Source organism: Monodelphis domestica, chromosome 5 (assembly GCF_027887165.1).
Source record: "Monodelphis domestica isolate mMonDom1 chromosome 5, mMonDom1.pri, whole genome shotgun sequence".
Lineage (NCBI taxonomy): Eukaryota > Metazoa > Chordata > Mammalia > Didelphimorphia > Didelphidae > Monodelphis > Monodelphis domestica.
Genome location: NC_077231.1, coordinates 37,445,962 through 37,473,948, shown reverse-complemented (window position 1 = coordinate 37,473,948; position 27,987 = coordinate 37,445,962). Strand labels below are relative to the sequence as shown.

At 39.6% G+C, this 27,987-nt stretch overlaps 1 protein-coding gene across 1 annotated transcript; it reads left to right on the top strand.

The window, feature by feature from the left end:
* Nucleotides 1–27,873, top strand: CCDC65 (coiled-coil domain containing 65). The gene is made up of 8 exons (XM_056798335.1): nt 1–349; nt 2,486–2,653; nt 16,865–17,034; nt 23,098–23,236; nt 24,531–24,728; nt 26,908–27,126; nt 27,236–27,388; nt 27,496–27,873. The coding sequence occupies exons 1-8, from the start codon at nt 224–226 to the stop codon at nt 27,856–27,858; spliced, it is 1,536 nt and encodes a 511-aa protein (XP_056654313.1). The 5' UTR covers nt 1–223; the 3' UTR covers nt 27,859–27,873.
* Nucleotides 27,874–27,987: the final 114 nt, after the last annotated feature.

The window sequence follows — 27,987 nt, the reverse complement described above, 5'->3', positions numbered from 1 at the left end:
TAAGCGTTGCTAGGAGACGGAGACGCTGTCTGGAATCAGTCTCCGTGGGCTTAAGGTAGCCAGGATCCTCGCTAAACCCCGGACCAGCCACCCCCTCCTCCCCCACCCCCCTTCCCAACCCCCACCCCACGCTAGGGTTCCAGCGGCATCTACTTGGAGTGTTGCTTTTTGCGCCCTTCCTCTCTAGTCCTTCGGGTCACCTGGCCCGACCGTAGCCGCAGTCATGCCAAAAAAGGGCAAAAAGGGCCCAAAGACCGAAGAGGAGAAACTGTTGATGCTTCAGCATAAAATGATGGCCGAGGAGGAGGAGCACAGGAAGAAGGAGCGGCTCCTGAATCAGTTCTTGAAGGTAAGAGGGTTGTGAGCCCAGGGCGTTGCCAGGTGTTGCCAGGTGTTGCCGTCCCTAATTAAGCGCACCTGCTCCCCCATCACCGGAGCTGACTTACAGGAGCTGCTGTGCGGTTGGTCCTGATGCTGAGAGGTGCTGGGACAGCGGAGAGTTGGGAGAATTGGGATTCTGGACGCCTGGCTCCGCTCTGCGTCCTTGGTGGCCTCCTCTCTAAGATGGAGGAGTTGTACCAGGTAGCTCAGTTGACTCTTGGGGAGAAGGGAGGGTCAAGTATGAAAATAACTTATTTGTTAAGGCAGATCCCAGCCCCGCTATCAGAGGAGGAGTCTGTGCTACCAAAAGGCCAGAAGTTTAGCTGATAAAAAGCTGAGCGATGCAGATTGTCTCTCATTGGAGATAGACTGTTAACAACACTATCTTGCCCAATTCTTCTAGCCTGAGCAAAGCCATTCTAAGTCTGCTTCTCTGAAAACTAAAGAAAGCTATAAGGATCCTTGGAGATCATCTGGGCCAACATCCCAACCTCCCGACCCAGAGCTCAGATCAGGTCTGATTTCAGGGGCTGACCCTGAAAGACCAAGAGATCTTTTTGGCTCCTCAGCCTCACTCAGAGTCTACTCCCAGAAAACCTCCAAATATGCACATGTTTAGATTTCCACCCACATCAGTGATAGGGTCCCCAGCTCTTATACAAACTCTCCAGGCCACATGGAGTATCAGTGGAAAATAACCTTTATTTCACATCACAGAAACACGTAGAAGATTCCCAGTAACTCATGAAGAAAAACCACATAAGCACTAAGCTCAGGGTTACCATTAGTCCAGCATTCCCACACAGACCTGTAGAGTACCCCTCAGATTCAATGTACTGTTCCCTCTTAGGGCTTAGATTGCTTCAGAATAGCAAATTCACTCATGGCTGACAGATGAGCCACATTTTTTCTTTTGGATCTTCCCAAATACTTCATGGTATATCAGGGATTGCAAAATCTTCCGACTTCTACTCTAGAGATTGGGGTTAAGAAAATTTGTTAATGAACTCCCCTCTTGTCAAATGACTTATGTATAAAGCACTTAGCACAGTACCTAGCACATAGTAGGCTCTTAATAAATACTTGTTCCCTTCTCTCCTACTTCCCATTCCCCCAGAATCTTTTTTTTTTCTACTCGGGATGTAGGTTCATAAACATTTTCTCTAAACTTTATTCTAGTTCATAAGGGCAAATATTAGATCTGCCTCCATATACATCTGCAATAATTCTATTATTGCCCCAGCCATTACTCTCTCTTGGACTGGGAAAAGTCAGGAATATTTCTCTGTGGTAGATTAAAGAGCTGCCGGTAAACATATCCAGAAAGGATGAGCAGAGGGGCAGTTAGGGTGACTCAGAGGCTAGAGCACCAGAACAACTAACCCTAAAGTTGGGCAGGAGGACCTGGGTTCAAATTTGGCTTCAAATACAAACTGTGTGACTCTGGAACCAATACACAGTGTTGAGTCTAAGACAGAAAGTAAGGGTTTTTACTACTCACCATTGTCCTCTTATCAAGGCATCACTGGGCTTGGCCATACTCTCCATGGGGAAATGTCCAAAAGATATTCATATCCTGATCATCAAAGCGATTAGGGACCTTCCCCTAGTCAAACTGCCTTATAGGTAGGTCTCCTCATTTCTCAACTGGTTGCATTATCTTGGATTTCTCTGACCAACTTCTAGTCAGGTACTTTCTCCCCTCCCTTCCACTCCCTTTTTCCAGCTTCCTTTTGTGTTCTGCTTTTCCCTCATTAGATTGTAGGCTTCCTGGGGGCAGAGATTTTTTTTTTAATTGTCTCCTGCTCTTGTATAGTGCCTAGCCCATAGCAGGTGCTTAATAATATTTGTTGACTATTAACAACTAGAGAGTTGAAGCAACTTGCCCAAATGCCACAGATAGTTCAAGCTCCAGGGTTCACCTTTGTTCTCTGGCTTAAGCTGTTATCAAGCAGGCCCCACCCCACAGAGGTATTTCAGTGACATACAAGAATCCCTGAACCCACAGCAAGTAGGTATAAGCCTACATGTCAAGTCAGAATTATGTGGATTTTTTGCCAGTAGCATGCCTAAATTGGATTCTGTCTTTGTTCCTCCCTCACAGGACAAGCTGGCTAAGGAGGAGCATAATAGTTCCTTGAACCTTAATAAAATCAATACCCAATGGAGAATGGTCCTGAGGGAAGTCAAGGCCAGAGAACTAAGGAAAGACATCGAGATTCTTAGCCAAACATTTGAAAGGGTAGTGGATTGCAAAAATAGTGTGATCAAAGTAAGTTCTGTTTCTGATGAATTATTTAAAATATGGGTTTGTTCTCTTCTCCATTTTGTTTGTCCTTTCTTTTTATTGGAGAGACTAGTTTGCTTTATTTCACCCAGGTTGGAAGTATATTAGTCAATCCTGGGTCTCATTCCAATATTGATGGTGGTAGAAGCTTCTGGGGTGGAAGGTAGGAATGGGCCAGGTTATAAAGGGGTTTAAAAGCCAAATAGAGTATTTTATAGTTGATCCTGAAGGAAAAGGGGAGCCACTGGAGTTTACTGAGTAGGGCTGGGAGTAGACTGGGATAATATGGCCAGACTTGTGCTTTAAGAAAATCACTTTTTGCTAAGGGGAAGATAGATTGGATTGGGGAAAGATTTGATGCAGGAAGACCAACCAGAAATGTATGGTAGTAATCCAAGAAAGAAGTAACCAGAACTTGAAGAAGGATGGTGGAGAAAGGGGAAAATAAATGAAAGATGTTATGAAGTTAAGAAGATAAGGGATGACAACATAGTAAATATGTGGGCTGAATGTAATTAAGAAATTAGGGATGATACAGAGATTGTGTGCCCCAGTGACTGGGACAATGCCTTTGACAGTAACAGAAAAGTTGGGAAGAGGGAAGGGTTGGGGGGAAAATAAGTTATATTTTGGACATGTTTAATTTGACATATTTATAGGACTTCTGATCTGAGATGGCCAAAAGACAATTGTTGATATGGCACTAGAACTCAGGAGAGAGATTAGAGCTAGAAATATGGATCTTGGAATATCCTTCATAAGAATATCTATCAGAGCTTATGAGATCACCAAATGAGTTGTATAGAAGGAAAAGAGAAGAGGGACTAGGACAGAATATTAGACCCACAGTTAGTAGGCATGACCTGGATGAAGACTGAGCAAAAGAGGCTAAGAAGGAGCTTTCAGGTAGGTATGAGGAGAACCAGGAGAAAATAGTGTTATGAAAACCTAAAGATGAGACTGACTAGAAGGAGAGGGTGATAGATAATGTTAACAATTGCAGAGTGGTCAAGAAGGATGAGTATTTAGAAAAGACCCTTAGATTTGAAAGGCTCCCTGGGAACTTTGGAGAGAGCAGTTTCTTTTGAATAAGGTCAGAAGTCAGATTGCAGAGGGTTTAGAAAAGAAGTGAAAGGAAAAGAAGTAAATATTCTCTAGAACAGACACCTTTCTCAAATTGTTTGGCTGAGAAGGGGAAGAGAAAAATAGAATTGTCAGCATGGAAAGAGCTAGTAGACAGAGGAAGAGGAGAGTAGACCAATGGGACAAAGACAATCTGCTGGAGAAGATGGGTATATTCATAACCAGAGGTATATGCAGGGGGTTTTGATGAATGAGAAGATAATGGGGGAATATGGCTGAATGATCTAAAATGAGGAGAGTGAATGGTCTCAGTTTTTTGCTGAATTATAAATTAAGGTCTTCAACCCAGAAGATGAGGGAAGAAAGTGCCAGAAGAAATCTAGGATTAATAGAAAGGTTTGGAACAGCTGGCATGATGAATGAGATAGTAATTGATTATGGAGGTGTAAAAGGATTGCCTTGCAAATAATCTCAAGTGGACTAAAGGCACCCTTGAGATTATTTAACATACATTTGTAATGGACCCAATCAGCTATGACTTTTCTCCAGCTCCTTTCAGGAGCCCCCCAAAAAAAGGAGCAAAGGAAGAGAAGGATGGGAAGTAATCCAAGGTTGGTTAGGGTTTGGCAAATCATTAATAATAAGACAAGTGAATAAGGGATATGAGTGTAGAGGATAGTAAAGAATTGAACTGACACACCAAGGGTAAAGGTTCAAAGAAAGAAATGCATAGCCTTAAGCTTCTGACATAGCATAAGCTAAACTCTAATATTTGTCACAAGACAAGCATCTTAGAAAGAATCAAGATGACTCAAACGTCCTCAGTTAAACAGACTAAGGCAACCAAATTGAATCTCCAGCAAGTCCAACCAAGAAACACAGGGCCTGAAGACACCAGGTTCTGAGAAATGAGAGTTTTCATAATAGAAATGTTAGCCTACCACTACCCCTAAGCACTCATTCATTACCTCTGTAAGGGTACAACTCCTCCAAGCATTTACTGCTCAGTCAATATCATGGTGGCATTTCATTTTGTAGACTAATGAGGGAGTCACATGGCCTTTGATGTCCCTTCTAATTCTCCTTCTAGGGATGTATGAATAATGCTTAAGACATTTTCTGATCCTAAGGTTAGGACAGACTTTCTGAATAAGGTTCTAAACTGCTGCCAGGAATCTTTACATTCATGGAGAATCTCATTGGAGACTTTCAGAGAATCCTCACTCATACCAAACCACCAGGCAAAGGGATTGCCCGGAGTCCATACCTCAATGAGTCAGCAGACTGTTAGATTTTTCTTGGATAGCACAAGAGTGGGTAAGAAATGCTGAAAACCAATCAATCAAACAAGTATTTATTAAGCATCTTCTATTTCCAGATAAGTATTATAGTAGGTGCTAGATATACAAATACAAGGAATAAAATAATCCCTATGTGCAGTCAAGGAGTTTACAGGTAAGTCAGGTGCTTTGTAAATATATGCATAATAAATATGAAAAATAGAAAGTAGTTGAATATATTATAGTTTGGGAGGGAGAATATTAGGACCTGGGGGATCAGGAAAGGTAAGAAGATGGGGTTTTAAGCTATGTCTTGAAGGAAGATTTTGTTTTTGTTTTTAATTTTTTTAATTTATTTTTTTTTTGGTTACAGTACTCACTTTATTTTCCTCCCTCCCCTCCACCTACCCTTCCCACAGCCGACACACAATTTCATTGGATATTACTTGTGTCCTTGATCAGAACCTATTTCCATGTTGTTGTTTGCACTAGGATGTTCATTTAGAGTCTACATCCCCAATCATATTCCCCTCGACCCATGTATTCAAGCAGTTGTTTTTCTTCTGTGTTTTTACTCCCACAGTTTTTCCTCTGAATGTGGATAGTGGTTTTTCCCATAGATTCCTCCAAGTTGTTCAGGGTCACTGCATTGCCACTAATGGAGAAGTCCATTACATTCAATTGTACCACAATGTATCAGTCTGGTTTCCTGGTTCTGCTCCTCTTACTCTGCATCAGTTCCTGGAGGTTGTTTCAGTTTGTTTGTTTTTTAACCTCAACTAAAATTATTCTTTTCAAATTTACCAGTGATCTCCTTTTAAAAAAAATGAATTAATTTTTAAGCTAATTGCATGTAATAACAAATTTCCACATACATTTTCTGAAGTTTTATAATCCAAATTATCCCTCTTCTTCCCTTCCCTCTCTCCTCCCAGAGATGGCAAGCAATTTGATCTGGGTTATACATGTATTATCACACAAAACATATCTCTATTCATTTTTGTAAGTGAATAATCATATAAAACAAAAACCCAAATCAACAAGTGAAAAATTGTATGCTTTCAGCTGCACTCTGACTCCAACAGTTCTTTCTCTGGATGTGGATAGAATTCTTTGTCATAAGTCCCTCAGAATTATCCTGGGTCTTTGTATTGCTGAGAGTAACTAAGTCTATCACAGTTGATCATTCGATAGTATTGCTATTCCTGTGTAAATGTTCTCCCGGTTCATGCAGATCTTTCCAGCTTTTTCTGAAATCATTCTGCTCATCATTTGTATAGTACAATAGTATTCCATTACCAAAAAAATTATGCCACAACTTGTTCAGCCATTCTCTAATTGATGGACATCCATCCCCTCAATTTCCAGTTCTTTGCCACCACAGAAATTGCTATGTGTAAGTAGGTCCTTTCCCCTTTTTACTGATCTCTTTGGTATACAGACCCAGTAATAGTATGCACAATTTTATAGCTCTTTGGGCATCATTACAAATTGCCCTCCAGAATGGTTGGATCAGTTCCCAACTCCACCAGCAATGCATTAATGTTCCAATTTTGTCATGTCCCTTCCAACATTTATCATTTTCTTTTACTGTCATACTGGCCAATCTGATAGGTGTGAGGTAGTACCTCAGAGTTATTTTAGTTTGCATTTCTCTAATAAAGAGGAATTTAGAACATTTTAAAAATATGATTATTGATGGCTTTGATTTCTTCATCTGAAACTGCCTATTCATATCCTTTGACCCATTTGTCAACTGGGGAATGACTTGGATAAATTTGACTTAGTTCTATTTAATAAATGAGACCTTTATCAGAGAAATTTGTTATAAAGATGTTTTCCCAGTTTGTTGTTTCCCTTCTAATCTTGGTTTTGTTTGTATAAAACCTTTTTAATTTAATATAATCAAAATTATTCATTTTATATCTTATAATGATCTCTGTCTCTTTTTTAGTAATAAATTCTTCCCTTATCCACAGATCTGACAGGCAAACTATTCTATGTTCCCCTAATTTACTTATAATATCACCTTTTATGTCTACCTCATATACTAATTTGATCTAATCTTAGTATAGGGCTGTGTTGGTGAACATGTGGCACACATGCTAGAGCACGCCAGAGGGGGCTGTTCCCTTTTCCCTCACCACATGATCCTGAATACATTTTGAATATCACCTGCCCCTCTGCCCAGAAGCCCAATGGAAGCTCTTCCTCCCTCCCCTGTCTGGGGTAAGGCAGGAGGCTAACATGTGCCATGAGGGTTGCAGTTTGAACACATGGTTTCTAAAAGGATTTCCCACTGGTATAGGGTGTGATACATGATTTATACCTAATTTTTGCCATACTGTTTTCCAATTTTTCCAGCAATTTTTGTCAAAGTGAGTTCTTATCCCCAAAGCTGGGATCTTTGGGTTTATCAAACACTAGATTGCTGAGGTCATTTACCCCTAATCTACTCCATTGGTCCACCATTCTATTTCTTAGCCAGTACTAGATTATTTTGATGATTACTGCTTTATAGTACAATTTGAGATTTGGTACTGCTAGGCCACCTTCACTTTTTTTTATCACTAGTTCCTTTGATATTCTTGATCTTTTGTTCTTCCAGATGAATTTCATTATTATTTTTTGTAGTTCTATAAAAGAATTAGTGATAGTTTGATTGGTATGGCACTGAATAAATGGGTTAATTCAGGTAGGATTGTCATTTTTATTATTATAGCTTGGCCTACCCATGAGCAATTAATGTTTTTCTACTTGTTTAGATTTAACATTATTTGTGTGAAACCAGTGATCTCTTAAATGACAAATCTGATAGCCTTTTCTCAATATTAATCTTTCTTGACCTACCTACTACAGTGACACTATTGACCATGCTCACCTCCTGAACATTCCCCCCTTCTCCCATCTCTATGTTTTTATGACACTACTCTCTCATGGTTTGCTTTCGATCTCTATCTTTATCTATTTGCATCCCTCAATTCAATTAAATTTTTTTACTTTATTTTTTTTACTTTTAATTTAATGTAATTTTTTATTTGGTTACAATACTCACTTTATTTCCCTCCCTCCCCTCCACCCACCCTTCCCACAGCCGACTCACAATTTCATTGGGTATTACTTGTGTCCTTGATCAGAACCTATTTCAATGATATTGTTTGCTCTAGGATGTTAATTTAAATCTACATCCCCAACCATATCCCTTCGACCCATGTATTCAAGCAGTTGTTTTTCTTTAGTGTTTTTATTCCCACAGTGTTTCCTCTGAATGTGGATAGTGGTTTTTCTCGTAGATTCCTCCAAGTTGTTCAAGGTCACTGCATTGCCACTAGTGGAGAAGTCCATTACATTTGGGTGTACCACAGTGTATCAGTCTCTGTGTACAATGTTCTCCTGGTTCTGTTCCTCTTACTCTGCATCAATTCCTGGAGGTTGTTCCAGTCCCCCTGGAATTCCTTCACTTTATTATTCCTTTGAGCACAATAGTATTCCATCACCAACATATACCACAATTTGTTCAGCCATTCCTCAATTGAAGGGCATCCCCTCATTTTCCAATTTTTTGCCACCACAAAGAGTGCAGCTATGAATATTCTTGTACGTGTCTTTTTCCTTATTATCTCTTTGGGGTACAAACCCAGCAGTGCTATGGCTGCATCAAAGGGCAGACAGTCTTTTATCACCCTTTGGGCATAGTTCCAAATTGCCCTCCAAAATGGTTGGATCAATTCATAACTCCACCAGTAATGCATTAATGTTCCCACTTTGCCACACCCCCTCCAGGATTCATTACTTTCCTTTGCTATCATGTTAGCCAATCTGCTAGGTGTGAGGTGATACCTCAGAGTTGTTTTGATTTGCATTTCTCTGATTATTAGAGATTTAGAGCACTTTTTCATGTGCTTATTAATAGTTTTGATTTCTTTAACTGAAAATTGCCTATTCATGTCCCTTGCCCATTTATCAATTGGAGAATGGCTTGATTTTTTTGTACAATTGGTTTAGTTCTTAATAAATTTGAATAATTAGACTTTTGTCAGAGGTTTTTGTAATGAAGATTGTTTCCCAATTTGTTGCTTCCCTTCTAATTTTGTATGCATTAGTTTTGTTTGTACAAAACCTTTTTAATATGATGTAATCAAAATTATTGATTTTACATTTTGTGATTTTTTTCTAGCTCTTGCTTGGTTTTAAAGTCTTTCCTTTCCCAAAGATCTGACATGTATACTATTCTGAAGGAAAGAAGTTTCCTTCTTTATATTCAGGTCATTCACCCATTCTGAGTTTATCTTGGTGTAGGGTGTGAGATGTTGATCCAAATCTAATTTCTCCCATACTGTCTTCCAATTTTCCCAGCAGTTTTTATCAAATAGTGGGTTTTGGCCCCCAAAACTGGGATCTTTGGGTTTATCATAGACTGTCTTGCTGAGGTCATTTACCCCTAGTCTATTCCACTGATCCTTTCTGTCTCCTAGCCAGTACCAAATTGTTTTGATGACCACTGCTTTATAATATAGTTTGAGATCTGGAACTGCAAGGCCACCTTCCTTTGCATTTTTTTCATTCTTTCCCTGGATATCCTTGATCTTTTGTTCTTCCAAATGAACTTTGTTATGTTTTTTTTCTAATTCAGTAAAAAAGTTTTTTGGTAGTTCAATGGGTATGGCACTAAATAAGTAAATCAATTTGGGCAGGATTGTCATTTTTATTATGTTAGCTCATCCTACCCATGAGCAATCAATGTTTCTCCAATTGTTTAGATCTAGTTTTAATTGTGTGGAGAGTGTTTTGTAGTTGTGTTCATATAGTTCCTGTGTTTGTCTCAGCAGATAGATTCCTAAGTATTTTATATTGTCTAGGGTGATTTTAAGTGGAATTTCTCTTTCTAATTCTTGCTGCTGAAATGGGTTAGAGATATATAGAAATGCTGATGACTTATGCGTGTTTATTTTGTATCCTGTGACTTTGCTAAAGTTATTGATTATTTTAAATAGCTTTTTGGTTGATTCTCTAGGATACTTTAAGTAGACCATCATATCATCCGCAAAGAGTGATAGCTTGGTCTCCTCATTGCCAATTTTAATACCTTCAATTTCTTTTTCTTCTCTAATTGCTACTGCTAGTGTTTCTAGTACAATGTTAAATAATATAGGTGATGATGGGCATCCTTGTTTCACTCCTGATCTTATTGGGAAGACTTCTAGTTTATCCCCATTGCAGATGATGTTTGCTGATGGTTTTAGATATATACCGTTTATTATTTTTAGGAAAGGCCCTTCTATTCCAATACTTTCTAGTGTTTTCAATAGTGAGTGTTGTATTTTGTCAAAGGCTTATTCTGCATCTATTGAGATAATCATGTGATTTTTGTCAGTTTGCTTGTTGATATGGTCAATTATGTAGATGGTTTTCCTAATATTGAACCATCCTTGCATTCCTGGTATGAATCCTACCTGGTCATAGTGAATAACCCTTGTGATGAATTGCTGGAATCTTTTTGCTAGTATCCTATTTAAGATTTTTGCATCTATATTCATTAGGGAAATTGGTCTATAGTTTTCTTTCTGTTTTTGACCTGCCTGGTTTTGGGATCAGTACCATATTTGTGTCACAAAAAGAATTTGGTAGAACTCCTTCTTGGCTTATTCTGTCAAATAGTTTGTATAATATTGGGATTAGCTGTTCTTTGAGTGTTTGATAGAATTCATTTGTGAATCCATCAGGACCTGGGGATTTTTTCTTAGGGAGTTCTTTGATGACTTGTTCAATTTCTTTTTCTGATATGGGGTTGTTTAGGTTATCTATTTCTTCCTCTGTTAGGCTAGGCAATTTTTATTTCTATAAGTAATTATCCATATCACCTAGATTGCCATATCTGTTGCCATATAATTGGGCATAATGGTTTTTAATGATTGCCTTGATTTCCTCTTCATCAGAGGTGAGATCTCCCTTTTCATCTTGGATACTGTCAATTTGGTTTTCTTCATTCCTTTTTTTAAATTAAATTGACCAGTACTTTGTCTGTTTTATTTGTTTTTTCAAAGTACCAGATTCTAGTCTTATTTATTAAATCAATAGTTCTTTGACTTTCAATTTTATTAATTTCTCCTTTGATTTTTAGGATCTCTAATTTAGTCTTCATCTGAGGATTTTTAATTTGTTCACTTTCTAGTTTTTTAATTCACATGCCCAATTCATTGACCTTTGATCTCCCTAATTTGTTAATATATGAACTCAAGGATATAAATTTCTCCCTGAGTACTGCTTTGGCTGCATCCCATAGGTTTTGAAAGGATGTCTCATCATTGTCATTTTCTTCATTGAACTTATTAATTGTTTCTATGATTTGTTCTTTGACTAACTGGTTTTGGATAATTGTATTGCTTAATTTTCAACTAATTTTTGATTTGCCTCTCCATGTACCCTTACTAATTATTATTTTCATTATGTTGTGATCTGAGAAGTTTGCATTTATTATTTCTGCTCTTTTGCACTTGTTTGCAATGTTTTTATGCCCTAATACATGGTCAATGTTTGTGAATGTACCATGTGCTGCTGAAAAGAAGGTGTATTCCTTTTTGTCCTTATTTATTTTTCTCCACATATCTACTAACTCTAATTTTTCTAAGATTTCATTCACTTCTCTTACCTCTTTCTTATTTATTTTTTGGTTTGATTTATCTAGATAGAGGAAGGTTCAGGTCTCCCACTAGTATAGTTTTTCTATCTATTTCATCCTTGAGCTCCACTAGTTTCTCCTTTAGAAATTTGGATGCTATGCCATTTGGTGCATACATGTTGAGTACTGATATTTCCTCATTGTCTATACTGCCTTTTATCAGGATGTAATTACCTTCCCTATCTCTTTTAACTAGATTTCTTTTTACTTTGGCTTTGTCAGATATCATGATTGCATCCTGCCTTCTTTTTATCAGTTGATGCCCAATAGATTTGGCTCCATCCTCTTACTTTCACCCTATGCATATCTACCTTCCTCATGTGTGTTTCTTGTAGACAGCATATGGTAGGGTTTTGGATTCTAATCCACTCTGCTATTCACTTGCTTTTTATGGGTGAGTTCATTGCATTCACATTCAGAGTTATGATTACTAGCTGTGTATTTCCCAGCATTTTGATTTCTACTCCTGGTCCTGCCTTTTCTTCTTTCACTATTTCCTTCTGCACCAATGTTTGTTTTTAATCAGTCCCCCTAGTTCCCACCCTTATTTTACTTCCCTTTCTACCCACCTCCCTTCTTATTCCCCCCCTTATTTTCTTTGCAGTCTTTTTAAAACTACCCCCCACCTTCTCCCTCCCTTATACTGCTTCCCAGTCCATTTGTCACCCTTCTACTCCCCTATAGGGCGTGAATCTATTCTCTTCCCCAATGGATTGGATTGTTCTTCCCTCTTTGGGTCAATTTCAATGCATGTAAGAGTTGAGTATTTCCTATCTCCAACGTCTTTACCCTTCCAGTGTATTGATGTTCTCCCCCCCTCCCGCCATGAGCTTCTTTGTGACATATAAATTTACCCCCTTTGTTTCTTTTCCCATTTCTTTTAGTATTAACCTTTTTTTAGCTCTAGTTGTATATATATATATATGTGTGTGTGTGTGTGTATATACACATGTATATATATTTATGCATACATATGTCTATATACCTATTTATGTCTTGTTATTTCATTCTATACATTTTGTCACTGTTCCCTCTAAGTGTAATTCTTCTAGCTACCCAAGTGATAACAACAGTTTTTAAGAGTTACCAATGACCTCTTTTCTTATAGGGATACATATCATTTAAACTTATTGAGTCTCTTAAAAAAAGTTTTTGTTGTTGTTGTTTTGTTTTTCTTATTTACATCTTTTTAATTACCTTTTGATGGTTCTCTTGAGTTCTGTGATTGGACATCAAATTTTCTGTTCAGGTCTGGTCTTTTCTTTACAAATTCTTAGAATTCTTCTATTTTGTTGAATGACCATACTTTCCCCTGTAAGAATATAGTCAGTTTTGATGGGTAGTTGATTCTTGGTTTTAGACCTAGTTCCCTTACTTTCCAGAATATCATATTGCATGTCTTTCGGTCCTTCAGTGTAGATGCAGCCAGATCCTGTGTTATCCTCACTGTGGTTCTATGGTATCTGAATGACTTTTTCTTGGCAGCTTGTAATATTTTTTCTTTGGTTTGATAGTTCTTGAATTTGGCTACAACATTCCTGGGTGTTGTCAGTTGGGGATTAAGTACAGGAGGTGATCTGTGGATTCTTTTAATCTCCACTTTTCCCTATTGTTCTAGAATATCGGGGCAGTTTTCTTGAATAATTTCTTGTGTCCAGGATTTTTCTTTTGTTATGGTCTTCTGATAGACCAAGGATTCTTAAATTGTCTCTCCTTGAACGATTTTCTACATCTTCTGTTTTGTGAATGAGATGCTTCATATTTTCCTCAATTTTTTCATTCTTTTGGTTTTGTTTTATAGTGTCCTGCTTCCTTGGGAGGTCACTTAATTCTAGTTGTTGTATCCTGGTTCTCAAAGACTGGATTTCATCCCTGGCTTTTTGGTCATCCTTCTCCTTCTGGTCTGATTTTCTTTGGAGGTCATCTTTCATTCTCTTTGCCTCATCTTTCATCTTCTTTGCCTCATCTTTCATCTTCTTTGCCTCATTTTCAAGCTGGTTGATTTTGGCTTTCAAGGCACTATTTCCTGTTTCCAGATGACTTATCTTGGTTTTAAAGTTCTTTTCCCAATTGTCTTCAGCCTCTCTCTCTCTCTTTTTACTTTTAAACATTATTTTTTTTTGTTTGTTTTCAAACATTATTCCTTGGAAACAAAGATCATTTTCATTTCCTCCCCCCCTCCCGCCACCCCTCCCATAGCCGAAGCATGATATGTGTATATATGTATTTATACATGTGCATATATATACACATATATATACATATACATGTATGTGTTATATGTATATATTTGATATGGAGATAATAGTGTCTACTTTTCTTGGTTGTTGTGAGGATCAAATGAGATAATATTGTAAAATGCTTGAAAAATCTTAAAACACTACAAATACTAGCAATATATAGACACATGTTGTATTTGACAACTTTTTAGGCATTATGTTCATAATCTTTAATGTAATTTATGTTTATAAAGTAGTTAAATACAAAGCAGTATATGAATTATTAATTTTAGGTTTATGCTGCTCATTTTTTATATGTACTTATTTTCTCTCATTAGAATGGAGTTCATTGTGAATATATATTGGTCCAATAATTGTAATTGTATTTTTGAGGCTAGCCCATTGTACATAGTACATAGAGGTTCAATAAATGCTTGTTGATTGACTGATTGATAAGGGGGAGATGAGGAAAAAGGTGGATTTCAGACATGGGCAACAGTCATTGTAGTCTCCCTCACCCTCCTCATCCCTTTCTCCTCACCCCTACACACACACACACACACACACACACAAGCATGCACACACTGGGGAAGAGGTGCCTAGGATGCTAACTGGTTGTTTCTTCCTTAGTCTTTAGCTAAGGACTTGACAGAAGCCAAAGAGTGATATGCACATGCCCTCCATGATCACTTGCACAGTGGAATACTTGGGTAAAGAACAAAGAAAAATCTACTTTTGTTGGATCTTAGAGTATAGGAGGGGAGAAATGTATGTTGAGTCTGGAGAGATAGACTAGGGGCTTGAGCTTATATTTTATCTTAGAGGTAAAAGAAATTTATTGAATAGGGGAGAGACAGTCAGATTAGATCTTGTGTATAGGATGGACTGAAATACAATGAGATTGAGGCAGGGAGGACCATAATCCAGGCAACACATGATGAGAGCCTAAAGTCAACGCCATATGAATAAAAACAAGAGATTTTCTAGAAATAGAAATTTGGCAATTGGCTGGATATTAAGGGTGAGGTTCGCATTACTGAAAAGTTGGAGTTAATAGTGAATTAATAAAGCTGGAAGACTAGAAGACTAGAAAAAATGTGGCTCCTTTGACAGAAATAAGTAAGCTTGAAATAAGGGTGAGCATGAAGGAAAAGATAATGGATTCTGTTTTGAATATAATTGAGTTTGAAATGGTTTGGGGACATCCAGTCTTACATGTCCAACAGAAATTGGTGACATAGAACTGAAGTCAAGGGAAGATATATGTATATGTGTGTGTGTATACACACACACACACACACACACACACACAATGTATATATAATGTACACATCTGTGTATACACATATAGGTATAGATGTATATATCACATTTGTCATGTCTTGTATATGAATGCGTACATGTGTTTATATGTTTTATATATAAATATATATTTATATTATAACACACACACACATATATCCCAGGAATCTAATGTGGTCTCCAAGAGAGAGGATGTAACTAGAAGAAAAAAGTACCTAGAGCCTTGGGGAATACTCACAAGGGGCATGGGCATGCTATAGACAATGTAGATGAGGCATCAAAGGAAACAGAAGAAGTGGACAGACAGGTAACAGGAGAACCAGGGAAGAACTAGTATCATGAAAATCTAGGAGGAGAGGGAGGTCAACATTGCCAAATGCAAGGAGCAGAAAGGTCAAGAAGATCATGGACTAAGAAAGGACCTTTAGATATGACCATTAGATCACCGAGAGTTGGAGAGAAGAGTTTCAGTTGAGTGACAATGAGATCTAGAGCCAGATTTCAAAAGCCTGAGTAATGAAAAGAGAGGAAATGGAAGTAGGGGATATAGGTAGCTTTTTCATTTTGGGGTAGACATATAGAGTATTTATGTTTTTCTGGTCCAAAATTAATTTTCACATTTTATTTTTTACCAATTACATGTTAAGATAATTTTAAACATTAGTTTTCTAAAATGTTGAATTCCAAATTCTTTTCCTTTCCACTCCCTTCCTCCCTGAGATTGTAAGCAATTTGATAGAGGTTATATATGTGATATCATGCAAAAATATTTACATATTAGTCATGTTGTGGAAGAGACACATATCCAAAAAAAAAAAACCCCAATGAAGAAAATCATGTGAAAAATAGTAAGCTTTGATCTCCTTATCAGTTTCTTTCTCTGGAGGCAGATAGCATTTTTCATCCTAAATTGTGGGTAGCTTTCTCTAAGGAGTTTGGTTGAGAAAGGAAGAAGACAACAAATTGAGGCAGGGTCTAGTGAAGTTTCTTTAAAGGATCAGGGAGACATGGGATGTTTGAAGGCACTATTAAAGATCTGAGAGAGATGATTGTGGGAGAAATTTTCCTGTGAATGTTGGAGGTGATGGGATCCCTAACCCCTGTTAATAGACAATTCTTGGCAAGAAGGACCATATTATCAGAGACTAAAGAACAGGAGGAGGAAAGAGTAGGGGATGATATCAAGGTGTTGAGATGAAGAAAAGTGGAAAATAAGGAGCTGGCAACAGTTTTCTTCAATAAATTTCTTCAGCAGAGGGATGAGTAGGAAGGGTGTGCCCACAAACAAGGAGAGAAGAGAAAGTTTGGGAATAGATATTTATTAAAGGGAAAAAGAAATCTTGGTAACTGGTAGAAACTTTTTTGTTGCTTAGGAAACAATGAATGGATTCTCAGGACACTAGCTGACTCTGGGATGCTCCTTGATTTCATTCTTATTTTTCTTTCAATTGTGGAAGACCCAGAACTACCCAAACTCCTATGAGGTGACAGAAAGAAACCTCTCAGGCTTCTTCTGGAATAAGCTTGAGGATAGCCAGTGGTTCATTTATAGTTTCATTTTCATTCTTTCTCTCCTCTTCCTTCCTTTCCCCACAAGCAGTGTCAAGATGGTAACTGGTCTTTTCTTCCCCAGTCTTTAGCTAAGGACCTAACAGAGGCTGAAGAGCAGTATGCACATGCTCTCCAGGGTCACCTGCACAATGTGGATGAGCTCCTGGCACTCCAAAGAAGCCGCCTTACCTACCTGGAGGAGTGCTATAATGAAGAACTTGATGCTCTCAACAAGGAATTTGAGAATGAGAGGTACAGGAGGCCCTGGAAGGGAAAGGGGAGCAAGAAGAGGAGTAGAAATATAGATGGGCCAAGGCCAAGAGTAGCCTGTGAACCAGTGGTGAGGGAACAGCTGGGAGGTTGGAGGCTCAGTGGATGGAGAGCCAGGTCTGGGTTCAATTATGACCTCTGACACTTCCTAATTTGGGTGACCCAGGGCAAGTCACCTAACCCCTTTTTCTTAGCCCTTGCTGTTCTTCTGTCTTGGAACCAATGCACAGTATTGATTCCAAGACAGAAGATAGGGATCTCAAATTAAAAAAAAAAAACAATAGGTAGTGAGAATCCTGGGGTGTCCAGCATGAGTACCAGAAGTTTCTGGGCCAGGCCAAATCAGGAGACTCTGCTAAACTAATTAAAGATAATGCTGGAAGCCCTCCTGGATTTTTTTTACTTTTGAACTATAGTCAACATGAGAATGTCTGTGTACAAAATGCCATGCTAGGCACTGGGGAGACAGAGAAAAACATGGTATAGTCCTTATCCTCAAGAAGTTTATAACCTGGGGAGGGGGGGGGGAGCAGCTGGGTGGCTCAGTGGATTGAAAGTCAGGCCCAGAGATGGGAGGTCCTAGGTTCAAATCTGGCCTCAGACTCTTCCTAGCTGTGTGACCCTGGGCAAGTCACTTAACCCCCCCCCCTCCCATTGCCTAGCCTTTACTACTCTTCTGCCTTAGAACCAATACCACCCAGTATTGATTCTAAGATGGAAGGTAAGGGTTTAAAAAAAAAAAAGAAGTTTATAGTCTAGAGGCAGCTAGGTAACTCAGTAGATAAAGAGCTAGGCCTAAAGACAGGAAGTCCTAGGTTCAAATGTGCCCCAGATACTCCTTAGCTATGTGACCCTGGGCAAGTCACTAAACTCCCATTGCTTAACTCTTATTGCTCTTCTGCCTTGAAATAACTGGTATTAATTCTAAGACAGAAGGCAGGGTATGTATATATACATATATATGTAATTCTATATGTATCATATAGTACACATATAATATTTAATATACACACCAGAATTAATATATATATATATAATATATATATAAAGAAGTTTGCAGTCTAAATAAAAGGGTAACACATGATGCCTTGATCAGAACAGAACAAAGCATACAAAATGATACAAGTTAGAATGTCCTAAGTCAAACTTATCATAAAAGATTCAAGGAGGAAAGCATTATTTCTAGGAAAGAAACATTTGTTGTTTAAACATCTACTACGTGTCAGGTACTGTGCGAAAGGCCTTAGAAATATTCTCTCATTTGATCCTGGCAGCAGCCCTGAAAGGTAGGTATTGCTATTATCCCCAGGGTCCTGCACATCAGGAAGTGTCTAAGCCTGGATTTGAACTTGAATCCTCCTGCCTCTGGGCCCAGTGCTCTGTCGCCTTTATCATCTCGCTACGAAGGAACAGAACCTAACGTATTTCTTACACAGAGGATGAAGAGAAACCACTGAAGAATAAGGAGTAATCAGAGCCATGGGAGGACTGGTAGAGAGAAGGGCCACAGAAATCAGTTTCCAAGCTTAGTGTAGCAGTGGGCTCCCCCCATTTTTAAAATTAAAGAATTGTGGCCCCCCCAATTTTCATAAAACAACCTACATGAATGATTTTCTTAGCTCATTTTATTCAAATAAGATTAAGAATTTATGCAGATTTTATGACAAATATCTCAAGCAAACAGTAAATGTAATAATTTCTTTATGGATTATTTCACTTATACTGTCCTAGTTTATAATAATAGCTATAATGAGGTGTGTGCTAGACTTTTTAAAAATATAAAGCTTTTCAAAATAAGGCACAATAAACTGGAAACAAATTAACTTTGAGGAATGATTCAGAGCCCATTCCAGCTGAATGGGTCTCCCCAATGTATTTTTTCCTTAATGTATTTTTTATTCTTTAGACTCTCTGGAAGGTGAAGGTGACACAAAAACAAAATATATCAAAATTATTTTGAAAATACTGTATATACTGTCATCGATCTTGCTGGTCATCATTTTCCCATCACTGGCCAAGATTGGCTATTTTGGCTTTATAGTAATTACAGTAGAAAGAAAGCTGTCCCCCCCCCCCCTTTTTTTTAAACCATTACCTTCCATCTTAGCATCAATACTGTATATTGGTTCCAAGGCAGAAGAGTGGTAAGGGCTAGGCAATGGGGGTTAAGTGACTTGCCCAGGGTCACACAGCTGGGAAGTGTCTGAGGTCAAATTTGAACCCTCTAGTCCTGGCTCTCAATCCACTGAGCCACCCAGCTGCCCCTAGAAAGCCCCTTTTCATTTATGTACGCTATTTTCAATGGTAGCAAAATTTCTGAGTTTGTTCAACCAGACACGACTCCTTTTTACCCACAGCCAAAACCTCAAATGCTTGTTTTAATGTTCTTTAGAGAAGACCAAGATGTACCATATTTGGTCTGGGGAAAAGAGAGGCTTCAGGATTACACACCTGTGATTTCACTGATATAGGGGACTCCTGGGTGAGGAAACTCCCTCTGCCTCTGCAATCTATGGCCTCAGAGATTTGCTTAGAGTACTGAGAAGCGTGTAGCTTGCAGAGGACAACATAGGCAATATATGTGAGAGGGAAGATTTCAGCCCAAATCATCCAGACTGCAAGGTCTGCTTTCTATCCATTACGTCATGCTGCCTCATAAATTAGACTGCAATAATATAAAAGAAGACATTACACGAAAGGCAAATGACCAATGGCAATGGCAATGAGTGGTGATGACTATGGTTCCTGGAGGGATTTGAGTCCTTCCTTTCCAGCTGCTTGTAGTATTTTTTCTTTGGTCTAGAAGGTCTGGATTTTGATTATGATGTTCCTGGGAGTTTTTAGTTTGGGGTTTCTTTCAGGAAGTGATGGGCAGATTTTTCCCATTCTCATTTTGCCTTTCATGATTTTTAAAAATAGAATGTCTTGGTTCTTTTTTCAATCATAGCCTTCAGATATTCCAATAATTGGAAAAATTCTTTCATTGATGTGTTTTCCAAGTCAGTTGTTTTTCATAGTAGTTAACTTATGGGTTTGGTTTTTTTTTTTTGGTTTGTTTTCCATTTTTTTGCCTTTAAATTATTTATTTTCTCATGGAGTCATTTTTTTAAACCAGACAAATAAAGAAAGTTTAATAACAAGTTTGCTTCATTTAGCATTCACACTCTCATGGAGTCATTTTGATCCATTCTAATATTCCGGGAAACTGTTACTTTGGTACAGTTTTGTACCTCTTGTGCTAAGATGTTAATATCCTGAGAACTGATGACTTTTGAATACAGAGTGAAGCATACTTTTAAACAACTTCATTTGTCTTTTGAATATGGAAATGTTTTACATGAATTCACATTTATGGCTGCTATCAAATTTCTTGCCTTCTAAAGAAGGGGGAAGGTCAGGAATGAGGAGAGAATTCTGAACTTAACTATTATTATTTATTTTCCATATTTATAATTTTCCTCCATTACATGTAAAAACAATTTTTAACCTTTATAGTTTTTTGTTTTGTTTTGTTATCCCTTACCTTCCATCTTAGAATCAATACTATGAATCTAAAGCAGAAGAACAGTAAGGTCTGGGCAATGGGGGCTAAGTGACTTGACCAAGATCACACAACTAGGAAGTGTGAGGTCAGATTTGAACCTAGTCTCTGGGCCTGGCTCTCCATCCACTTAACCTTTGTTTTTAAAAAATTTTGAGCCAAATTCTCTCCTTCCCCTTTCCCTGAGATGACAATCAGATATAAATTTTACATGTGCAATCATGTAAAACATTTTTTTCCATCTTAGTCATTTTATGGAAGAGAACTTGAACCCCACCTAAAAAACTGAAGGAAGTGAAATATACTATCTTGGTCTACATTCAGACCTTTCTCTGGTGGCAGATGGCATTTTTCATCACGAGGCCAAGGGGATTGTCCCAGATCACCATGGATGGCCAAGGATAGCAACCTCATCCATAAGTCTTCATCACACCATATTGCTCTTACTGTATACAGCGTTCTGTTGGTTCTGCTCACTTCCTCTTACATCAATTTGTGTAGCTCTTTCCATGTTTATCCAAATCCTCCTCCTCACCATTTCTTCTAGGGTACTAGTATTCCATTACAATCATGGAACTTAATCATGTTTTAAATGAAGGTTAATTTTTTTATCTGTAAAATGTTTTCTAAAAACATATTAATATTCAAAAGTCTCTCCTCCCCAACTCTCATTTCTTTTCTAGTGCTTTTCTCCATTTCTCTCATTTTTCATAGGATATCATTTAAAATTCTTGTACCATCTTTTGGGAATTCTAAATATGCATGGAGGCAGACGACATTTTTCTTTAAGACTTTTCTCAGAAATAATTTGGCGTTATTCTCCACCTGTGGAGCATCACTGGCTTCGTAATGGCTCTTGTTTAGTCATTCTTTTAGCAGTCTTCCATATTCTTTTAGCAGGTTCCATGTTTGTTGCTCGCCTGCCCTGGAGGTCGAGTCTGAGATGAGTTTGGATGCTCTTGTGTCTCAGGTCTTGGTCCCCTGCTCCCCACCCCAGACTTTGAGTCCAAGATGGAGCTCTGGGCTTCTTCCCAATGCTAGCCCAGCTCTGCTCCCAGCCCCCCCCCCCCCCTCATTCCACAGGTACTGCTCCAGTCACTTACCTGTAGCCCATGTTGAGACCCTGGGCTGGAAAGATAACCCACTATGGTTTCTTCTTCAGTTTTTCTGTGGACTGCCTTAGGGTAGCATTCCCTGCCCTGAACTGCCTTCTCCTACAGCGCCATCTTGGCTGATCCATTAAATGGACACCATTAAAAAACAAACAAAACCTCGCCTTCCACCTTAGAATCAAGGACGAAGAGCAGGAAGGGCTGGATGTCAAGGGGGGGGGGGGGGGCTAAGTGATTGGGGCACCCATTTTTGGACTGGCAAATGTCCCTCTGTCCGTCGGTTTGGCTGGATTGTTCTTCCTTTTGACGAGGTGCGTGACATTTCAGGAAGTGGCTATAAAAGGGAGGATATTCAGGTGCCCCGGCTGGAGTACTTTACTTTTTTCTTCTTCCAGGTCTTTGCTAGGTCCTCATGGCTTACTGGGCAAAGTCCACACTAAGTCAGCTGCCGTGGCAAGCTGACTCCGATGTACATTTCCAACCTTATCTCGCAGGACTCCCTTACAAGAACCTGGTGTTCTACCCAGCCTTGGAACTAGCCCCTTTGTTCTTGTTCCACCTGCTCCTTGGCAGGACATCTCTACGAGTCCTCCTCCAGGCCCAGCTAACAGCCCCCCCCCCATAATCTACCCAGAAATGCTTACTCCTGCCTCTGCCCTTTAGAATTGGTCTGTGCCCTCTCTGGAGCTCTTCTCAGGTGCTGCCTCCTATGTCAACGCTGTGAGGTCAGAGACCTTCCTGTGTCACGGCCAGTCGAGTGATTTTCATTCAGTAGGCAGTCATAGAGCTTAGGGCCTGGAGTCAGGAAGACTCATCAGTCAGACCCTTCCTAGCTCGTTGACCCTGGGCAAGTCACTTAACCTTGTTTGCCTCTGTTTACTCCTCTGTAAAATGAACTGGAAAAGGAAATGGCAAATCAGTCCAGTATCTTGGCCAAGAAAACCCCCCAATTGGGGTCATGAAGAGTCAGACGTGGCTGAAAACAACTAAATAAAATGACAGAATTTTTTTAGTTTAAATGAGTCACCTATCTGGCCTCAGGCACTTCCCAGCTGTGTGACCCTGGGCAAGTCACTTAACCCCCATTGCCTAACCCTTACCGCTCTTCTGCCTTGGGACCAATATTGTAAACCTTAAAATTCCTTAGACTTATAAATGTTGGAAATTTCACCATTGGGAAATTTTCATAGTATTAATTCTAAGATGGAAGGTAAAGGCTTAAAATAAACAAATAAACAAAAATTAAATGAGTCACCTGGTGTATATATGGACTAGGAGGTGGATTCCAAAGTTCATTTTTGTCTGAAGTTATTAAGCAGCTCTTGGCATGAGTCTCCCTTTTGGAACTTCCTGCATCATTTGGTTTTTCCTTTTTCTGTGTAAATCCCACAGGAAGATGATCATTGAACAACATGAGAGAGAAATGCGCTACCTCCAGGATGTTTTCCTGGCCATGGAGCAGAACTTCACGGAAACTGAATATGAAGCTAAGCTCGAGTTCCAAAGCATGTGGGATGACCTCAAAAATAAGGTATAGTGGGGCAGGCCAGTGAGGCTTGCCCAAGACAACTGGAGATGGAAGAAATCCTTTCTTTTTCCCAGGCTCTTAATAAATACTTCAAGTATCCACAGAGTTATTATCATTTCTGCTGCCGATCCTAGCTCTAACTCTGCTACCAGGCATTGGCCTCTGACTATCAGGAAAATTAGACGAAAGAGGAAGCTCGTATTCTTTATTCTTACATCAGGCTAACAAATAGGAGGAATAAAATCAACCCCAAGTTACAAGTATTTGTTGAGTGCCTACTGTGTTCAAAAAGAAAGGGTACTCTCCCTGCCCCCCAAAAAGCCAATCCCTGCACTCAAGGAGTTCAGACTGAGCGTCTCGAGCTCAGTGTAAACAGGATAAGTGGGAACTAAGGGCAGGAGGAAGGCACTGTTAATGAAGGGAGATCAGGAAAGGCTTCTTGTAGAAGGTGGGATTTTAGTTGAGACTTGAAGAACACCAGGGAAGCCAGGAAATGAGATGAAGAGGATGACAAAGGAAAGCCGTCAATCATATTCGAATCTTAGAAGTGAGAAATATTTTTTTTAAGGTTCCTTTAACAGATGGGCAAACTAAGGCCCAAGAAAATTAAGTTTTTTATAGCTGATGATAGAAGTAGAACCTAAGTCTCCTGGACTTGCACTTGAGCATACTTTTGCAATGCTAAGAGAAAGCAGAGGCAGAGTGACAGAGTTGTTAGATAAAATGCTAGTTTTGAGGGGGCAGCTGGGTAGCTCAGTGGATTGAGAACCAGGCCTAGAGACAGGAGGTCCTAGGTTCAAATCTGGCTTCAGACACTTCCCAGCTGTGTGACCCTGGGCAAGTCACTTGACCCCCATTGCCTAGCCCTTACCACTCTTCTGCCTTGGAGCCAATACACACAGTATTGACTCCAAGACGGAAGGTAAGGGTTTAAAAAAAAAAGCTAGTTTTGGAGCAGGGAAGATATGGGTTTTGATCCTGCCTCTGATACTAGCTATGTCTTGGGGGCTCAGTGAATTGAGGGCCTGGGTTCAAATTTGACCTCAGACATTTCCTAGCTGTGTGACCCTGGACAAGTCACTTAACCCCCATTGCCTACCGTTTGCCTAAGATCAAAGGTAAGGGTTTAAAACAAAATTCCTAGGTCTCTATTTTCTCTTCTGCCAAGGCTGAAATAAGACAATGACATAACAGTTCAACATCCCGGGACTGTCTGTATATGTGGCAATTATTAGGGAAGAGGAGGGAGCATTAGCAATGTGTATGACATGCTGGTTATTTCTGGGCCATTTCATAGAACCTGGAAGAGAAGCACTTTCTGCGAATGCAATTAGAAACCACAGTAGAAGATCTGTGGAGAAGGTTCCAGGAGGCACTCAAGAACTATACTGATGCCACAGAAGACAGGAAGCTTGCCTTTGAGACCTTGAAGTTAAGGGATGAGAAGAGCTCCAAAGAGATAGAGGCGCAGATGAAAAAAATACAGAAAATACAGGTGGGCACCATTAGCCAGAAATTCCCAGTCTGTGTGTCTGACCCTTCTTGTTCCTTTCACAAAATCACAGACTTTGTAAGGAGCCCTCTAGTCCAAGCCCCACACAAGGGACTGTCTACTATAACAACCAAGGCTGGGTGTCCAGATTCTTGGAACTCTGCAAAGAGAGGGAGCCCTACCACCTCTGCAGGCTGCCCATTCTACTTTTGGGTTAGCTCTATTGGGAAAGTTTCCTGATTATCAAGCCTTCATTGAACTCTTTGTAACTTCCACCCATAAACAAACATAGATATCACAAACACCCCAAGCCTTTTTTTTTCCAGGTTGAACATGCCCAGTTCTTCACCTAAGTCCAAGGCCCTTCACCATCTTGGTCACCCTCCTCTGGACCCTTTCTAGTTTACTGATGACCTTCTTCAGCAAGGAGCCCAGAATGGAACCCGATGCTCTAGATGAGGCCTGACAATGGCAGCGTGCAGAAGGATGATTACTTCTTTTCTTCTGTTGAGCTTGCAGCCAGATCCTTTTATCATTTTTGGATAACTGTTGGATAGCCTTATCTTAGATGCATGGAGTTGATTTTTTTTTTGTCCCCAATTGCAAAACTTTATGCTTATCCCTATTTAATTTCAACTTAATAGATTCAGCCCAATGTGCCCAGAGATGCTTAACTTTTTGTCATGGGCTCTCTTGGCAGGCTGGTGAAGCCTATGGATGGACCCCTTCTCAGAATATTTATTTCCTACATTTATAATGAAGGAAATGTTGAATTTCAGTGAGTAGTTAGTAAAAATAAACACATAATTTTCCCCCATCCAAGTTTACAGATGCCTTGAAACCTAGCTCTACCTTGGAGATTCATGAATTACATTTTAAGAATTCCTTCTTGAGTTTGTCAAGTTTTTTGTTTTTTTTTTGGAGGGGGGATCATTTCTACATTCTATTTTGTTAACTCATCCCTTCAGCTTTGTGGCATCTGAAAATTTGATGAGAATATCATAATAATGCTTTTATCCAAATAGTTTACAATATTAAACAGCACCAAGCTAAGAGGCACTCTGTTAGAAACCTCCTGCCATGCTAACATTGAACTATTGTTCTGACACCACCTGATTGTGATCTTCTAGTCTACATATCTCCATTTTCTCTACAATAGCAGAATTGATATTCTTTATCAAAAGCTTTGCTGGGGGCTCAGAAGATTGAGAGTAGGAAGTTCTGGGTTCAAATCTTGCCTCAGACAGTGTGGCCCTGGGCAAGTCACTTAACCCCCATTGCCTACTCTTCTTCTGCTTTGGAATCAATACATAGTATTGATTCTAAGATGAAAGGTAAGGGTTAAAAAAAAAAAAAAGCTTTGCTGACGTCTAGGCCAACTATTTTTGCAGCACTCTCCTCCTCTATTTGTGTAGTAAACCTGTCCAAAAAAAGGGAAATGAGGCTAATCTGGTATAACTTGTTCCTGCTAAGGGAATGCTTACTCTTTAAAATCTGTTTCCTTTTTGGGATAGTCACCAACTATGATCCTTTTAAGAATTTTGAGTCAAAAAAAATTTAATTTAACTTAAAAAAAAGAATTTTGAGTCAAGTTCACTGCATTATAGTTTGCAACCTTGGGATGTTTGCCATTGGAATCCTGTGGTTCTTCTCCCATTTTTTGTGATCTTTCAAGTATTAATAAAGAAATCATTCACATTTGCTGGGTCTTTGGGGACCAAGAAGGTTGTTCATCTTGAAACCACCAAGTAAGTATCCCCTTAAAGTTTTCTGATGTAGCTTGCTCATCAGCTTGATGTTAGTCCTTCTGGAGAGATCATTTCTAGTGCCATGGTCCAGCCTCTTTCACAGAGAAAACTGAAAACAAAAGAGTAACTGAGCAGCTTTGCTTTCTCTCTTTTGCCAGTTACCAATGTTCCATCTACCTGAAGCAAAGCTCCTATCCTCTCGTCAATCTTTTTTGTCCACTATTAACTATAAAAGTTCTTTTTGTTGTCCTTAGTTTTCTTCAACAGCCACGGTGCATCCTGAGTTTGGGCATCTTGACACTTTTTAGGACCATACCACACTCCTCTATTCGAGACTTAGATGTGGGGACTCGTCTCTCCTCTGGCCTGTTTTTGCAGGGTTACAAAATGACGTTGCTAGCTCTGAGGTTTTTGATTCACTCTCTGTTCACCAGGACTCCATCGCTATCCTACGGAACAAGCTCATGGTGCACACCCGTGAGAACGAGGAACAGAACCGACATATCCGTGAAGACAAAGACCTGGTCCACATGCAACTCCAGAAACTCAAACTGCAAATGAATCAAGCCCGGGGAGTGGCTCGGCACAGCCTGGCCAAGCTGACCTGGGAGAGTAACATCACCCTCAAAGCCCTGAAGAAAATTGTTGAGAAGGTAGGGGCGGAGGAGGACCGTCTTGCCCACTTCCCCCAGTGTTGCCTTTCCCATTCTTCCCTCTCCAGTCCCATTTTTTAACTCGTCATCCCCTTCCTCCTTCCTGCAGGGCGAGTGCATCCTCAAACTGGCTGAAATATGTAGGAAGTTTGAGACAGAGGAGGAGAAGGTCCTGCCCTTCTATGCCACCATGTTGACAGAGGAGGAACTGCAGGAAGTGGAGTTAAATGCTCATGAGGAGCCCACAATAGAGCTTGCTAAGGTAAAGTATCAGGAGGGGAAGAAAGGGAAAAGGGATTCTGGGCCATGGTAAAAAAAAAAAGCATTCCTTTCGCCCTTTTTTTCCCTCCCTCCCCTCAAAACTCCCAGTTGATGGAGAACTACACAAATTTGGAGAATTTCTGGAAAAGATATAACAAGGTGAAGCTAGAGCAACTAAGCCTAGAGCGAAGGCGGACCCAGCTGCTGGAAACCAACGAGAAGCTGAGGCAGATGCTCAAGCAGTACCTAGATAGCATCTCCGTGAGCGATGAAGTGATGAGCCAGCTCAACCCACTCCTGATTGTCAACAACCGCAGCAACATCCCCCCAACCCCCAAAGAGAACATAGTGCGGGATCAGGTCTATAACATCATCGAAGGAGCCCACGTCCACATGCTGCAAGAACCTCCTCCTCCACTATGTCCTCAGGCTCTCCCTAAATCCCGAATGCTTCCCCTCCCTCGATATTAAAGGTTTCCATGAAGATCCTGGGCGTGTTTCTTTTGGAGACGCTGGTGGGGGTCACGCTCAAGGGAGAGCACTTTAAAGGGGGTCCCCCTTTCTAATAGATTGACTAAGAAGTCCCCTTCTATAACCCTG

Bases quoted from the DNA above. Each gene is read 5' to 3' on its own strand.
- CCDC65 (XM_056798335.1), top strand. From the start codon at position 224: ATGCCAAAAAAGGGCAAAAAGGGCCCAAAGACCGAAGAGGAGAAACTG. The intron at 24,729-26,907 runs GTGGGCACCATT...TCTGTTCACCAG, and splicing joins AAAAAATACAGAAAATACAG to GACTCCATCGCTATCCTACG. The intron at 27,389-27,495 runs GTAAAGTATCAG...CAAAACTCCCAG, and splicing joins CCACAATAGAGCTTGCTAAG to TTGATGGAGAACTACACAAA.